The sequence below is a fragment of the Xenopus tropicalis genome, chromosome 5, assembly GCF_000004195.4.
Source record: "Xenopus tropicalis strain Nigerian chromosome 5, UCB_Xtro_10.0, whole genome shotgun sequence".
NCBI classification, from domain to species: domain Eukaryota; kingdom Metazoa; phylum Chordata; class Amphibia; order Anura; family Pipidae; genus Xenopus; species Xenopus tropicalis.
In genome coordinates this window covers 148,927,311-148,945,215 of record NC_030681.2, presented here as the reverse complement: position 1 = coordinate 148,945,215, position 17,905 = coordinate 148,927,311, and the positions used below count along the sequence as shown (strand labels likewise).

Here is a 17,905-nt window from a genome sequence, read left to right as displayed (position 1 = left end):
AGTTGTTGGGATTTTGTAAAAACATCATGGAAGTCAAGTAATAATTCATCAGGAACTTTCCAGCTTCCATCCTGGCCCAGTGGTTAGGGACAGGGAAGCCAATATGTGGGAGGTTCCACTGTTCAAATGAAACCAAAGACTACAACAGGTAGTTCTTCTTAATATCAACCTCTATAAACCCTTTGGAAACTTGTTCAGGTGGGTTATCAACAGGGATGTTTTCCAACACATGCTTGCAAAATATTATAAATGCTTGTTAAAGAAAAATAATAATAATAACAAAACATACATAAATTAGTTCTACTCTTTAAAAATACTAATTCTACCCAATAGTTATGGAACAGAGTGCCATGAACTGGATAGGGTAAGTAACTTTGATTATTGTCATTGGTCTTATTGATGGCCTAGATGTAATTGCAGTAGAGGCAGAGAGAACGTGTATTCTTTAATTAAAATGGATGTTGATGTGTTTTTTCCCCCTCTGTATTTAGATTTATAATATGTTTCCTGCCCTTGGATTTCTACCCGGTTGCCACAAAACAATTGAGAGGAATATGAAAGAACTCTATGCATTTGTTAGGAGAACATTTGTGGAACATCAAAAAAATTTAGATATCCATGATCAGAGGAGTTTCATTGACGCGTTCCTGGCACGACAAAAAGAGGTGAATAACATTTGTAACATAATTGTCATGGGAGCCTGACTGAATCCCTTGCCTCCTGTAGCGCTGGTCCCCAGTAGTGATGAGGGAATCTGAAAAATTTGCTTTCTGAAAAATGTACAAAATTGCAAAAAATTCACAAAACCCCCAATGGCGAAATGTGGAATTTCATTCATACTTGACAAAAATATTCACTCATCACTAGTCCCCAGGTGTATTCTGCTTTGTTTGCTCCCTACACCATTGCAGGAATATTCATGCTATACATGTGTATTTGACAGTCCTGGGTGTCATTAATAGGCATCCATTCCATGTTCTGTCATCCTTTTATTTATCTAAGCTTAGTCCCTTGTCTAAACTGGATTTTGCCTCATATCCCCAGCAGTTAGATTTCAACTTACTGTAGCTTTTTGCCCACTCATGAAACTTTGCCCAGCAACCAGCATGGTTGCTATTGACTGATATCCTCTTGCCTCTGTCAATGGCTACATAAGTTAACCCTAATATGAGCAGAAGCCCTCCCATATTAATATACTATTAATAATACATATTTTTGAAATGATAAATTACAGATAATAATAGCAGATAGAAATGCTATTTGTTGTCAGGTTTAGATTATGATATGCTGTTCTGGCAGAACAGTTGGAAAAAACATGGCAGCTTTAGCCTTGGAAATCCAATGGGATTGGCTAGATATGATGTGTAGGTCAGCCCGAAACCTATGGGATTTAGTAGATGCAGGTTGGGAGCAAGTGGGTTAGGGTTGGGTGGGGGGTCGACCCCGGATAAGGGATCCCATACATGTATTAATAATACAGGTATCAGATCCCTTATCCGGAAACCCATTATCCAGAAATCTCCGAATTACGGAAAGCCCGTCTCCCATAGACTCCATTTTAATCAAATAATACAGAATTTACATAGTAACATAGTTTTTTAGTAGACTTAAGGTAAGGAGATCCAAATTACGGAAAGACTTCTTATCCGGAATACCCCAGGTCCCGAGCATTCTGGATAATGGGTCCTATACCTATCATAATAATAATTAGCTATGACATTTCTCTATCATGTCTATCATTGGTGGTAAAATGGGTTGTGATAACTTTGACTGGGGTTCCTTTTCCTGTGTCCTGTTGGTAATTTGAACCCATTTACATTTGTACGTTTGCAAACAGTGTATTTTCCAAAGAATGTTCCAAATGTTCTACCACTGTACATTCATTTTATGTGTAGGGCATACTTGCTTAAGTCTAAATATCCCAGCCTAAACTGATATCAGTGCTTAGTTGCAAGGTTTTTCTAAAAAATAATTGTTTGACATACACTTTTTTTTATAAATGTAATATTATTCTACAGGAAGCAAAACACCCAGAGACAAAGTCATACTTTCATAATGAAAACTTGGTCAGACTTGTAAGGAACGTGTTTTCAGCAGGAGTGGAAACGACATCTACCGCCCTCCGATGGGCTCTGCTTTTGATGATAAAGTATCCAGATATTCAGGGTAATTTTTAAAAGACGTATCTTTATAATGGGTATAATGGTCCTACCACCTAGTTTGGTGCCCTGTTCTCTGTTGTCAGAGCCAATGAAATGAGTAGATCTACTGATCGTACTTAGATGGAAAGCCTCTTTGGTATCCTTAGAATGGATCACTAGTGGCACATACTCACATAACAATATTAATGTTTTACTCAACATCAGAATTTTATACATTTGATGTACTTGTTCCATGTCCTTTGAGAGCGTTCTTTGAGAAGATCATCAAGTTTGAGATTATGAAAGGAATTGACCATTTTGGGGCTTACAAATATCTTTGTAGAGTTGTAGTGACATATTAGTTTTTCCTGGGAATAGTGCATTGGTAAAAGGGGGGAAAGATTCAGGAGAGGAAAGTGAGGATTGTGGGTAGGAGAAAACATACTTATAGTCTTAATAGTCAAAGGATGACAGAGAGAAACAGAGAATGAAAAAATGTAGGGAAAAGGGTTAAGTTGCGCTTAATAAATGGAAGTGTATGGGACAATATACTCAGAACACCACTTAACTGCCTTAATTCCCTTATAAAGAAAAGGTCCATGATGAGATATCAAGAGTAATTGGATCGGCGCACCCCACCTACAGTCACCGCACACAAATGCCCTTCACAAATGCTGTTATTCACGAAATTTTAAGATTTGCTGATATTGTTCCACTCAATGTACCACACGAGACAACCAGAGATGTGCACTTCAAAGGATATTTTATTCCAAAAGTAAGTTTTAAATGGGATACTATTATACTATTGCAGTATGAGCCCAATTGTAACGTTTGACAACATCTATAAAAGAACTAACGTTGTACTTTTGTGGGGCATTTATATTCAAGGAGTCCCAAGCCAGACTTGGATCACTTACTATTGAGTTTTCAGCCAGCGCTACACATTAGAACTGCTTTCAGCTAACCTATTGTTTCTCCTACTCCCATGTAACTGGAGGAGTCCCAAGCCAGACTTGGATTTCTTACTATTGAGTGCTATTCTGATACCTACTGGGAGCTGCTATCTTGCTCCCTTCCCATTGTTCTGCTGATCTGTGCCTTGAGCCTACTTTTGACCCATTATTAGTTCTATTTAATCCAGATCTTTAGTAACATTTAGCTCACAAGCTTTTTCCGTGAACTGCAAGATTACATTCCCTACTTCCTACTTCCTGGCCATAGAGCCTACTCACAGCCCCTCCCCTTTTTCACAAGTGATGACTTCATTCCAATCCTTCTACACAAAATGAAGATTTTTAGAAGAAGTTAATCACCTGTTTCTAAATCTATATTTAGGGCACCTATATCATCCCATTGCTGTCTTCTGTTCTGAAAGACAAGACCCAGTTTGATGCACCCGAAGAGTTCAACCCAAATCATTTCCTTGATTCCGAGGGGAATTTTCTGAAGAAAGAAGCATTTATGCCATTTTCAGCAGGTACTGAGAATATTCATATACACAGTGTATAGTTATCAGTCTTTAAATACCCGGCCAGTGTGGCATTCAAGCTCAATGGGCTTTTTGTTGGGTTTACAGGCCGCAGAGCTTGCCCAGGAGAGATATTGGCAAGAATGGAGCTGTTCATATTCTTCACAAGCCTTCTACAGAAATTCTCCTTCCGCCCACCGCCCGGTGTCACCAACATTAATTTATCTTCCGATGTGGGATTCACAAGCGTGCCACTGGAGGGCATGATCTGTGCCATTCCCCGCGCCTGAACAATCAAAATCTTAAAGGAAAACTATCCCCCTGAACAATTTAGGTCTCAATGTAGCTCATATGTAAAACCCGGCTTCATCTTTATCAACTCTTTTCATAAAAATATACTCTTTTTACTAGTATGTGCCATTGGGTAATCCAAAACAGGAAATTGCCATTTTCATTACTAAGGGCCGCCCCCTGGGATCATAGGATTTACATTGCAAAAAAACAAGCCAAGGCACACATACATAGGTTACATAAGACAATTAATTGACAAAGTTCTGTCTTTTGCTGCCACACTACTTCCTGTTACAGTTAGAGCTGCATCACTTCCTGTCAGCTGACCTCTGAGGGAGCACACAGCCCGTCACTAAATGGCGGCTCAAGGGAAAAGGGCAATACTGATATATATATATATATTGGAGTTTGGTAATATTCTTTAACAGGCTGCTTACTATCTGCTGGTTTTTTATTTATTCTGAAGGTATAGTTTTCCTTTAAAAAAGGACCAGTTTAACTTTCTAGTTTTTAGAAAATAAGGATTAAATAATAAAATGGTTGAAATAATTCTGATATTAACAACAATGTAAAATAAATGGCAAATTTATATCGTAATATAAAGGTGTTTTATTTTACACCATCCGCTGGAAACAGTTGACGCCAACGCTGTAAAGAATGGTGTACAAAGTAGAGATGTATGATCACTATGACAGGAAGTGACAGGAAGTGAAACTGGCTTCATATTCTTGTTCAGTGTCAGAAATAGCAGAAACTATGTATATTTCTTGATTAAAGGAGAAGGAAAGGTACAATCACTGGGAGGTGCCATAATGTACGACAGCGACCCTCTTCCATTTATCTTTATTCTTCCAAATCCCGGGGCTGATGTTGAAAAGGGGGTGTATACTGTCTAGGTATAGAGATCCGAATTATGGAAAGACCCCTTATCTGGGGAGAACTGTACGCCCCAAGCTTTCCAGATAATAGATCCTATACCTGTAATTATCTAAATACGCTGTATAAATTCATGTTGATGGCTAAACAATTATATCTTAATGTTTCACATACAGGTATTTTTGGGGGATGGTGTTCCAGTTCCCAAGCATTCAAGGCAGCACTTTCTATAGGTGCATGTATTTGAGTTTTATTTAAAGCTAAATTCTGTCAATTTATTCTAAAATGTGGTTTTTCAATAAATGACTGATTTACATTTACCTCGTTCCAAGATAAATAAATCGAACGCGAGTGAAACGGTAATCAGAACCCATACAAGAAAGGCTTCACGAAGGGCAGCCAACCGACAAACCTATTGGGAAATGTTCCAGACAGAATGTCCATAGACTTTGGCCTGTGCTGTACACAGAGTTAGCAATTACATATAATTCTGAGATTGGCACTGGGGAATGTTGTTTCAGAGGAGTGTTTATGTCTAGTGATGAGCGAATCTGTTCCGTGAAAATGTCGTGCGACAAAAAAATTGTCGCCCGCGGCTATTATTTTGTCGCGCGGCTCTTGTTTCGTCGCCCGCGGCTCTTGTTTCGTCGCCCGCGGCTATTCTTTTGTCGCCCGTGGCTATTATTTTGTCGCCTGCACCTATTCTTTTGCCGCCCGCGGCTATTATTTTGATGCCCGCGACTATTCTTTTTTGATGCTGACATAAATTTTTGGACGTGCGGTGAATTTTTCCGCTGCAAATTTTTCCATCCATTTTGCGAAACAATCCGCCAGTGGCGGAACACGGAAATTTGCCGCGAATCCATGCCTGGCTATTATTTTGTCGCGTGGCTATTATTTTGTCGCCCGCGGCTATTATTTTGACGCCCGCGACTAGTGATGGGCGAAAAGTTTCGCCAGGCATGGATTCGCTGCACGTCCAAAATTCGCTGCACGTCCAAAAATTGTCGCCGGCGTCAAAAAAGAATAGTCGCGGGCGGCAAAATAATAGCCGTGGGCGACGAAACAATAGCGCGCGACAAAATAATAGCCGGGGGCAACGAAACAAGAGCCGCGCGACGAAACAAGAGCCGCGGGCAACGAAACAAGAGCGCGCGCGGCGAAACAATAGCCGTGCGACAAAATAATAGCTGCGGGCGACGAAATAATAGCTGCGCGACAAAACAAGAGCCGCGGGCGACGAAACAAGAGCCGCGGGCGACGAAACAAGAGCCGCGGGCGACGAAACAAGAGCCGCGGGCGACGAAACAAGAGCCGCGGGCGACGAAACAAGAGCCGCGGGCGACGAAACAAGAGCCGCGGGCGACGAAACAAGAGCCGCGCGACAAAATGATAGCCGCGGGCGACAATTTTTTTGTCGCACGACATTTTCGCCGTTTCGCGAATTTTTCGACGTTTCGTGGATCTTTTCAAAGATTCGCGAATTTTTCGGCGAAGCGAAACGGAACAGATTCGCTCATCACTACCCGCGACTATTCTTTTTTGACGCCGACGACAATTTTTGGACGTGCGGTGAATTTTTCCGCAGCAAATTTTTTCATCCATTTCGCAAAACAATCTGCCAATGGCGAAACGTGGAAATTCGCCGTGAATCCATGCCTGGCTATTATTTTGTCTCTCGGCTATTATTTTTTCGCCTGCGGCTATTATTTTTTCGCCTGCGGCTATTATTTTGTCGTACGGCTATTTTTTTGACGCCCGCGACTATTCTTTTTTGACGCCGACGACAATTTTTAGACGTGCGGGGCATTTTTCCACTGTAAATTTTGTCATCCATTTCGCGAAACAATCCGCCAATGGCGAAACCAGGGTCGGACTGGCTGATGACGCTGATGCTGTAAAGAATGGTGTACAAAGTAGAGATGTATGATCACTATGACATTAAGTAACAGGAAGTGACAGGAAGTAAAACTGGCTTCATATTCTTGTTCAGTGTCGGAAATAGCAGAAACTATGTATATTTCTTGATTAAAGGAGAAGGAAAGGTACAATCACTGGGAGGTGCCATAATGTACGAGAGCGACCCTCTTCCATTTATCTTTATTCTTCCAAATCCCGGGGCTGATGTTGAAAAGGGGGTGTATACTGTCTAGGTATAGAGATCCGAATTATGGAAAGACCCCTTATCTGGGGGGAACTGTACGCCCCAAGCATTCCAGATAATAGATCCTATACCTGTAATTGTCTAAATAAGCTGCATAAATTCATGTTGATGGCTAAACAATTATATCTATATTATATATATATATATATATATATATATATATATATATATATATATATATTTTAAAAGAATATATAAATATTACAACAACATATCAGACTTGGAAAGATCTACTGTATCCTAATTAAAATGCAGTTATGATATAATAAGCAATTAATAAGAAAATAGATTAAGAAAGAGAACCTAAGTTATATCCCACTGATAGGCCCTGAAGCAGTATACAATTAATCAACAAGTTATTCAGTGAAATAAACAACCATTTATTGGCTCAAAATTTAAACAAACTATTCAAAAGCATACTATACCAAACAGTGGAAAAGTACATCCCAGTGCCTCATAGTGCCCACTCCTAACGCGTTTCGCACTATTGAGTGCTTCATCAGAGGAGTTGTGGCATGTTCGTGTCATTTCCTTTATATACCCCCTACATTTAATTTATACATTTTTCGGGCTACCATTTAACCCTATAACAAGCATATAATATATCAGAAAAACTTGAATTATACACCTTACAGGGCCCTCAAATAGCCCTCCACTCAGCACAAATTATATAAAATCATAAAAAAAGTGAAAAACCACATAAAAAATTGTTATAATGAAAAAAATAACTTAAACAATTCAACAAATGATGCACCTTAGAAACTTTAGGTACAACGAAGGTGCATATGAATCCCATAGTACATAAATTAATAAATAAAGTGCATGACATCAAGTCAGTAGAGAAGCATTTTATAGGCAACAACTTGACTGTTAGATTCAACCAACTAGTTCAGAGGTGAAATCGGGGGCGCAGGGCTGCTGCGATGGTACCTGGGGGTCTAGTGGGTCCAGTGACGCAGAGGGGATGCCCACAGCTTCTTTCTGCTCCCCCAGTGTCTAATTTACTACTTAAAGAATAAGTAAACCTTTTTTTTTCTCCAGAATTACCTACCTTTGTCCCAGCATTCTCTCTGACCTGGTTCCTCAGTCAGAAGGTATTCTTTTTCTTTGCTTCCTTGTGCAGAGTGAAGCCCCCACTTTCTGTTCAGTGGTGCTTTGTCCAATTTCTCATTGCTCAGACCAGAAGCTTGGCATTAGTTCTGGGTTTTGGAATACCGAGCGTGACAGGTGCCCTGAGGTGGCCAATTGTGTCATGGGAGAGCACTCTCTTCACTATCCTGTATATATAAAATATAAATGTCACACTATCCTGTATATATAGAATATAAATGTCACACTATCCTGTATATATAGAATATAAATGTCACACTATCCTGTATATATAAAATATAAATGTCACACTATCCTGTATATATAGAATATAAATGTCACACTATCCTGTATATATAGAATATAAATGTCTCACTATACTGTATATATAGAATATAAATGTCTCACTATACTGTATATATAGAATATAAATGTCACACTATACTGTATATATAGAATATAAATGTCACACTATACTGTATATATAATATAAATGGCACAATATCCTGTATATATAGAATATAAATGGCACACTATCCTGTATATATAGAATATAAATGTCTCACTATACTGTATATATAGAATATAAATGTCTCACTATACTGTATATATAGAATATAAATGTCACACTATACTGTATATATAGAATATAAATGTCACACTATACTGTATATATAATATAAATGGCACAATATACTGTATATATAGAATATAAATGTCACACTATACTGTATATATAGAATATAAATGTCACACTATACTGTATATATAGAATATAAATGTCTCACTATCCTGTATATATAGAATATAAATGTCACACTATCCTGTATATATAGAATATAAATGTCACACTATCCTGTATATATAGAATATAAATGTCACACTATCGTGTATATATAGAATACAAATGGCACACTATACTGTATATATAGAATATAAATGGCACACTATCCTGTATATATAGAATATAAATGGCACACTATCCTGTATATATAGAATACAAATGGCACACTATCCTGTATATATAGAATATAAATGTCACACTATACTGCATATATAGAATATAAATGTCACACTATCCTGTATATATAGAATATAAATGTCACACTATCCTGTATATATAGAATATAAATGGCACACTATCCTGTATATATAGAATATAAATGGCACAATATACTGTAAATTTGAAATATAAATGTCACGAAAAATTAGCGAATTGGGGAACAATTTGCTAAATGCGGCTACCACATGTCGGTTTGATGCTCAGTTATTAGTAAATGGCAGCTTTGAAGCCAGTGCAATTTGCATCAGAAAAGTAATCACCAGCCCTGTAGCACCAACTCCTTTGACAGGCAAATCTAGTTTTCTGCTCGATAATTTGCGACAACCCCTAAGCTCAGCTTCTCAGCAGCTGCACTGAGCATGTGCAGTGTCACTGACACTTCTAACAGAATCCAAAATGGGACCCCCTGTGACAACTCTGAAGTACAGGATCTATATATAAATGTCCGCAATCCTATCCTATATTTATTTTTAGTTTTTTTAGTTCTCCTTGTCCTAGGGCCAGGCTGGGGTTATAGGTTGTGACCAGTGCACTGTATTAATCCCACCCCTACTTATTTCAGATGGTTGCTGCCTAAGTAGTGCTGTGGGTCCTGTTATCCCCCCCACCCCAGCAACAAACCCTTTCATGCAGGAGCTGAATATCCACATTCCTTTGCCCTGTAACTGGAACTCAATGTGTACAAATAACCCAATCGGATTTAAGCACAATGGTTAATACTTATCTAGTTTGCAACGTGACCTATAGCTGCCGGTCGTTACCCCCCCCCCCCCCCCAAGTTATAAAACTGCAGCATTTATTTACAGTGTAAGAGCAGTTCATCCACTGTGGGCGGGGCTAACTCATACATAAAGCAATGGGGGAGGGCAGATCTCTGCTTTTTGGCTCTGATCCTGGGGGAGAATCACCTGCTGTGGAATCTCAGGGGGTCGAGAGGAGGAACCAGCAGCGTTCTGTCTCTGCGCCACTCACTAATGTAAGAGAAAACACACTGTGGGTTCAGGATTGTGGGTTTGCACAGAATTTCTCATAAATATATAACATAATATGTTACTGTATAATTATTGTTGAATCATTTAGTATGTTATAGACTAGCCCATTCTGAGCAACTTTTCAGCTGGTCTTCATTATTTATTTCTTATAGTTTTTGAATTATTTGCCTTCTTCTTCTAACTCTTTGCACCTATCAACTGGGGGTCACTGACCCCGGCAGCCAAAAAAAAAAATCTATTGCTCTGTGAGGCTCCAGTTTTACTGTTATTGTTACTTTTTATAACTTATTTTTCTATTCAGGCCCTCACCTATTCATATAGCAAATTCTTTATCAAACCACTCCATGGTTGCTAAGGTAATTTGGACCCTAGCAACCAGAGAGCTGCTGAAGCTCCAAACTGGAGAACTGCTGAACAAAAATAGAAATAACTAAAAAAAAACAAAAACTACTAATAATAAAAAATGAAGACCAATTACAAATTGCCCCAGAACCCTTGGTTCCAAAAAAAAACATTTTTTAAAGGCTAACTTTCCCCATGTAACCCTTGTCTACACCCCCATTTTATATAACATGGAACAACAACCTTAAATTACACTGTGAGGACTCCCACTGGCACTTACATCCACTGACTCGCAATGATTTTGAGAAGAACTTTGCTACAGTGTAGTTGGGCAAGTTTGTTTCCACTTACATTACATCGTGTTGCAGTATGGTGCGCAGACTACCTGCCCTTAATACCCCATCTTACACAAACACATTATACATGCTGAGGCTCATTTATAAACACTTGGCAAATTTGCACCTGGGCAGTAACCCATGGCAACCAATCAGATGTTTGTACCTGCAGCTGGCTGGAAAAATCGAATCACAGATTGGTTGCTATGGGTTACTGCCTAGGTGCAACTTTGCCCAGTGTTTATAAATGAGCCCCAGCATGTATAATGTACAGTAAAATAGCAAAATGCATTGGAGTCAATAGGCGACTTTTTTTTCCGCGCAACAATTTTTACATGCAGCTTTTTTTTCTTACTCCAAATTTTTCGACAATTTTGTCTTGGAGACTTTTTTGTCTCAGCAAATTTTTTCGCACCAAATTTTTGCCGCAGTTAAGCAAAACAATTCACTGATGCAAATCAATGCCTTGCTCATCACTAATAATGTACAAATGCTGAAACCTGACCATCTATGTACGTTAGTTTAAATGCTCCCAGCAACACCTCCCTCTCCATTGTGCCCCAGGGAATGTCTTACAGCTTCCAGACTTAACTGTAATTGCCCTGTACAGTATATTCCATGGGGGATGGGGCAGGCAATGAGGCATTATAAAGGCACAAGGCTGCAGGCTGAGTTATACAGGGAACTCTGAGTATCACTCATGTATTATAAGGGATAATGTACCCCCTACTGTAAATGATAAGGATATTAGCAGTCACTGAGGGGTTCTGTGCCCATATAAAGGCACAAGGCTGCAGGCTGAGTTATACAGGGAACTCTGAGTATCACTCATGTATTATAAGGGATAATGTACCCCCTACTGTAAATGATAAGGATATTAGCAGTCACTGAGGGGTTCTGTGCCCCCCATATAAAGGCACAAGGCTGCAGGCTGAGTTATACAGGGAACTCTGAGTATCACTTATGTATTATAAGGGATAATGTACCCCCTACTGTAAATGATAAGGATATAACAGTCACTGAGTGGTTCTGGGACCATATAAAGGCACAAGGCTGCAGGCTGAGTTATACAGGGAACTCTGAGTATCACTCATATATTATAAGGGATAATGTACCCCCTACTGTAAATGATAAGGATATAACAGTCACTGAGGGGTTCTGGGACCATATAAAGGCACAAGGCTGCAAGGTGGAATATACCTCTGTGTCTCTTATTCTGCCCCTTTGTTCCCTTATAGCCAATTGCTTACTCTCCCTGTGAGCCCCCCCCCCAGGGCTCCGGATCAGCCCCATTCCGAGTAAATCAGAGGATTCCCCCAGAAGCAGTCACAAGGGAATTCAAGCCTTGGGCTGATCAGAAAGAATTCTGAGACTGATCCCAGGTGTAAAGATCCACAGAGCTAAAAAGAACTTGTCATTACTTGTCATTCTGACAGCGGGAGAGAGAGGAAGGAGGTGGGTATTGTAGGAAAATCTCCATGTTTGTTGTATGTGCGTCTGTGCCCACTTTGTACCCCGCTGTGTTTGGGAGCTGCTGGGACGTTAGGGGGCTTGGGTGGGAGTGTGAAGGAATATGTATAAATGTGCCCAGGTTAGTGAAAAACTGTTTATATTTCTGCATGAAAGTATTAGTGTAAACCTTTAGTGGCCACGAATGAAGACCCCAGACAGACGTGCAAGACCACACCCCATACTACTACTAGAAGTCACCTTGGAGTTCCATGACCCATATGAAACCACAAGGCTGAACTCCTTGGTGACTTCAAGTAGAAATTGTAAGAGTTTTCCTACCCAAAGGTAAAGATTTTAAAGGGCACCTATAACCCCTATATTGGACCCAATGGCACTCTGCAGCTCCAACCTGGCCCAAGGAAAGCCTCCCATAGGGCTCAATGGCACTCTGCAGCTCCAACCCGGCCCAAGGAAAGTCTCCCATAGGGCTCAATGGCACTCTGCAGCTCCAACCTGGTCCAAGGAAAGTCTCCCATAGGGCTCAATGGCACTCTGCAGCTCCAACCCGGCCCAAGGAAAGTCTCCCATAGGGCTCAATGGCACTCTGCAGCTCCAACCTGGCCCAAGGAAAGTCTCCCATAGGGCTCAATGGCACTCTGCAGCTCCAACCCGGCCCAAGGAAAGTCTCCCATAGGGCTCAATGGCACTCTGCAGCTCCAACCCGGCCCAAGGAAAGTCTCCCATAGGGCTCAATGGCACTCTGCAGCTCCAACCCGGCCCAAGGAAAGTCTCCCATAGGGCTCAATGGCACTCTGCAGCTCCAACCCGGCCCAAGGAAAGTCTCCCATAGGGCTCAATGGCACTCTGCAGCTCCAACCCGGCCCAAGGAAAGTCTCCCATAGGGCTCAATGGCACTGTGCAGCTCCAACCCGCCCCAAGGAAAGTCTCCCATAGGGCTCAATGGCACTCTGCAGCTCCAACCCGGCTGAAGGAAAGTCTCCCATAGCGCTCAATGACACTCTGCAGCTCCAACCCGGCCCAAGGAAAGTCTCCCATAGGGCTCAATGGCACTCTGCAGCTCCAACCCGGCCCAAGGAAAGTCTCCCATAGGGCTCAATGGCACTCTGCAGCTCCAACCCGGCCCAAGGAAAGCCTCCCATAGGGCTCAATGGCACTCTGCAGCTCCAACCCGGCCCAAGGAAAGTCTCCCATAGGGCTCAATGGCACTCTGCAGCTCCAACCCGCCCCAAGGAAAGTCTCCCATAGGGCTCAATGGCACTCTGCAGCTCCAACCCGGCCCAAGGAAAGTCTCCCATAGGGCTCAATGGCACTCTGCAGCTCCAACCCGGCCCAAGGAAAGTCTCCCATAGGGCTCAATGGCACTCTGCAGCTCCAACCTGGCCCAAGGAAAGTCACCTATAGGGCTCAATGGCACTCTGCAGCTCCAACCTTGCCCAAGAAAAGTCTCCCATAGAGCTCAATGGCACTCTGCAGCTCCAACCTGGCCAAAGGAAAGTCTCCCATAGGGCTCAATGGCACTCTGCAGCTCCAACCTGGCCCAAGGAAACCTTCCCATAGGGCTCAATGGCACTCTGCAGCTCCAACCCGCCCCAAGGAAAGTCTCCCATAGGGCTCAATGGCACTCTGCAGCTCCAACCCGCCCCAAGGAAAGTCTCCCATAGGGCTCAATGGCACTCTGCAGCTCCAACCCGGCCCAAGGAACGTCTCCCATAGGGCTCAATGGCACTCTGCAGCTCCAACCCGGCCTAAGGAAAGTCTCCCATAGGGCTCAATGGCACTCTGCAGCTCCAACCCGCCCTAAGGAAAGTCTCCCATAGGGCTCAATGGCACTCTGCAGCTCCAACCCGGCCCAAGGAAAGTCTCCCATAGGGCTCAATGGCACTCTGCAGCTCCAACCCGGCCCAAGGAAAGTCTCCCATAGGGCTCAATGGCACTCTGCAGCTCCAACCCGGCCCAAGAAAAGTCTCCCATAGGGCTCAATGGCACTCTGCAGCTCCAACCTTGCCCAAGAAAAGTCTCCCATAGGGCTCAATGGCACTCTGCAGCTCCAACCTGGCCCAAGGAAAGTCTCCCATAGGGCTCAATGGCACTCTGCAGCTCCAACCTGGCCCAAGGAAAGTCTCCCATAGGGCTCAATGACACTCTGCAGCTCCAACCTGGCCCAAGGAAAGTCTCCCATAGGGCTCAATGGCACTCTGCAGCTCCAACCTGGCCCAAGGAAAGTCTCCCATAGGGCTCAATGGCACTCTGCAGCTCCAACCCGGCCCAAGGAAAGTCTCCCATAGGGCTCAATGGCACTCTGCAGCTCCAACCCGGCCCAAGGAAAGTCTCCCATAGGGCTCAATGGCACTCTGCAGCTCCAACCCGGCCCAAGGAAAGTCTCCCATAGGGCTCAATGGCACTCTGCAGCTCCAACCCGGCCCAAGGAAAGTCTCCCATAGGGCTCAATGGCACTCTGCAGCTCCAACCCGGCCCAAGGAAAGTCTCCCATAGGGCTCAATGGCACTCTGCAGCTCCAACCCGGCCCAAGGAAAGTCTCCCATAGGGCTCAATGGCACTCTGCAGCTCAAACCTGGCCCAAGGAAAGTCTCCCATAGGGCTCAATGGCACTCTGCAGCTCCAACCAGCCCCAAGGAAAGTCTCCCATAGGGCTCAATGGCACTCTGCAGCTCCAACCCGCCCCAAGGAAAGTCTCCCATAGGGCTCAATGGCACTCTGCGGCTCCAACCCGGCCTAAGGAAAGTCTCCCATAGGGCTCAATGGCACTCTGCAGCTCCAACCCGCCCCAAGGAAAGTCTCCCATAGGGCTCAATGGCACTCTGCAGCTCCAACCTGGCCCAAGGAAAGTCTCCCATAGGGCTCAATGGCACTCTGCAGCTCCAACCTGGCCCAAGGAAAGTCTCCCATGGGGCTCAATGGCACTCTGCAGCTCCAACCTGGCCCAAGGAAAGCCTCCCATAGGGCTCAATGGCACTCTGCAGCTCCAACCTGGCCCAAGGAAACCTTCCCATAGGGCTCAATGGCACTCTGCAGCTCCAACCCGCCCCAAGGAAAGTCTCCCATAGGGCTCAATGGCACTCTGCAGCTCCAACCCGCCCCAAGGAAAGTCTCCCATAGGGCTCAATGGCACTCTGCAGCTCCAACCCGGCCCAAGGAACGTCTCCCATAGGGCTCAATGGCACTCTGCAGCTCCAACCCGGCCTAAGGAAAGTCTCCCATAGGGCTCAATGGCACTCTGCAGCTCCAACCCGGCCCAAGGAAAGTCTCCCATAGGGCTCAATGGCACTCTGCAGCTCCAACCCGCCCCAAGGAAAGTCTCCCATAGGGCTCAATGGCACTCTGCAGCTCCAACCCGGCCCAAGGAAAGTCTCCCATAGGGCTCAATGGCACTCTGCAGCTCCAACCCGGCCCAAGGAAAGTCACCTATAGGGCTCAATGGCACTCTGCAGCTCCAACCCGGCCCAAGAAAAGTCTCCCATAGGGCTCAATGGCACTGTGCAGCTCCAACCTTGCCCAAGAAAAGTCTCCCATAGGGCTCAATGGCACTCTGCAGCTCCAACCCGGCCCAAGGAAAGTCTCCCATAGGGCTCAATGGCACTCTGCAGCTCCAACCCGGCCCAAGGAAAGTCTCCCATAGGGCTCAATGGCACTCTGCAACTCCAACCCGGCCCAAGGAAAGTCTCCCATAGGGCTCAATGGATCTCTGCAGCTCCAACCCGGCCCAAGGAAAGTCACCTATAGGGCTCAATGGCACTCTGCAGCTCCAACCTTGCCCAAGAAAAGTCTCCCATAGGGTTCAATGGCACTCTGCAGCTCCAACCAGCCCCAAGGAAAGTCTCCCATAGGGCTCAATGGCACTCTGCAGCTCCAACCCGGCCCAAGGAAAGTCTCCCATAGGGCTCAATGGCACTCTGCAGCTCCAACCCGGCCTAAGGAAAGTCTCCCATAGGGCTCAATGGCACTCTGCAGCTCCAACCAGCCCCAAGGAAAGTCTCCCATAGGGCTCAATGGCACTCTGCAGCTCCAACCCGGCCCAAGGAAAGTCTCCCATAGGGTTCAATGGCACTCTGCAGCTCCAACCAGCCCCAAGGAAAGTCTCCCATAGGGCTCAATGGCACTCTGCAGCTCCAACCCGCCCCAAGGAAAGTCTCCCATAGGGTTCAATGGCACTCTGCAGCTCCAACCTGGCCCAAGGAACGTCTCCCATAGGGCTCAATGGCACTCTGCAGCTCCAACCCGGCCTAAGGAAAGTCTCCCATAGGGCTCAATGGCACTCTGCAGCTCCAACCCGCCCCAAGGAAAGTCTCCCATAGGGCTCAATGGCACTCTGCAGCTCCAACCCGGCCCAAGGAAAGTCTCCCATAGGGCTCAATGGCACTCTGCAGCTCCAACCTGGCCCAAGGAAAGTCTCCCATAGGGCTCAATGGCACTCTGCAGCTCCAACCTGGCCCAAGGAAAGTCTCCCATAGGGCTCAATGGCACTCTGCAGCTCCAACCTGGCCCAAGGAAAGTCTCCCATAGGGCTCAATGGCACTCTGCAGCTCCAACCCGGCCCAAGGAAAGTCTCCCATAGGGCTCAATGGCACTCTGCAGCTCCAACCCGGCCCAAGGAAAGTCTCCCATAGGGCTCAATGGCACTCTGCAGCTCCAACCTGGCCCAAGGAAAGCCTCCCATAGGGCTCAATGGCACTCTGCAGCTCCAACCCGGCCCAAGGAAAGTCTCCCATAGGGCTCAATGGCACTCTGCAGCTCCAACCTGGCCCAAGGAAAGTCTCCCTTAGGGCTCAATGGCACTCTGCAGCTCCAACCCGCCCCAAGGAAAGTCTCCCATAGGGCTCAATGGCACTCTGCAGCTCCAACCCGGCCCAAGGAACGTCTCCCATAGGGCTCAATGGCACTCTGCAGCTCCAACCCGGCCCAAGGAACGTCTCCCATAGGGCTCAATGGCACTCTGCAGCTCCAACCCGGCCTAAGGAAAGTCTCCCATAGGGCTCAATGGCACTCTGCAGCTCCAACCCGGCCCAAGGAAAGTCTCCCATAGGGCTCAATGGCACTCTGCAGCTCCAACCCGCCCCAAGGAAAGTCTCCCATAGGGCTCAATGGCACTCTGCAGCTCCAACCCGGCCCAAGGAAAGTCTCCCATAGGGCTCAATGGCACTCTGCAGCTCCAACCCGGCCCAAGGAAAGTCACCTATAGGGCTCAATGGCACTCTGCAGCTCCAACCCGGCCCAAGAAAAGTCTCCCATAGGGCTCAATGGCACTGTGCAGCTCCAACCTTGCCCAAGAAAAGTCTCCCATAGGGCTCAATGGCACTCTGCAGCTCCAACCCGGCCCAAGGAAAGTCTCCCATAGGGCTCAATGGCACTCTGCAGCTCCAACCCGGCCCAAGGAAAGTCTCCCATAGGGCTCAATGGCACTCTGCAACTCCAACCCGGCCCAAGGAAAGTCTCCCATAGGGCTCAATGGCACTCTGCAGCTCCAACCCGGCCCAAGGAAAGTCACCTATAGGGCTCAATGGCACTCTGCAGCTCCAACCTTGCCCAAGAAAAGTCTCCCATAGGGTTCAATGGCACTCTGCAGCTCCAACCAGCCCCAAGGAAAGTCTCCCATAGGGCTCAATGGCACTCTGCAGCTCCAACCCGGCCCAAGGAAAGTCTCCCATAGGGCTCA

At 45.1% G+C, this 17,905-nt stretch overlaps 2 protein-coding genes across 5 annotated transcripts in view; both read left to right on the top strand.

The window, feature by feature from the left end:
- The window catches only part of LOC100491773 (cytochrome P450 2K1), a 36,922-nt gene extending 31,826 nt beyond the window's left edge, over positions 1-5,096 (top strand). For both annotated transcript variants that reach the window (XM_031903032.1, XM_002933575.5), the window contains exons 5-9: positions 492-665; positions 2,019-2,166; positions 2,732-2,916; positions 3,477-3,618; positions 3,718-5,096. In XM_031903032.1, coding sequence (XP_031758892.1) covers positions 492-665; positions 2,019-2,166; positions 2,732-2,916; positions 3,477-3,618; positions 3,718-3,899 — 831 coding nt within the window. In that variant the 3' untranslated portion in view covers positions 3,900-5,096. The remainder of the gene's footprint in view (positions 1-491; positions 666-2,018; positions 2,167-2,731; positions 2,917-3,476; positions 3,619-3,717) is intronic.
- Positions 5,097-9,964: 4,868 nt separating this feature from the next.
- LOC100495056 (cytochrome P450 2K1-like) overlaps positions 9,965-17,905 on the top strand; it is a 30,520-nt gene continuing 22,579 nt past the window's right edge. The window contains exons 1-2 of one of the 3 annotated variants that reach the window (XM_002933596.5): positions 9,970-10,068; positions 12,000-12,216. The gene's annotated coding sequence lies outside the window, so the exon portion shown is untranslated. Of the gene's footprint in view, positions 10,069-11,999; positions 12,217-17,905 lie in introns of all 3 variants that reach the window. The other 2 variants (XM_031903038.1, XM_031903037.1) reach the window with 2 other exon arrangements.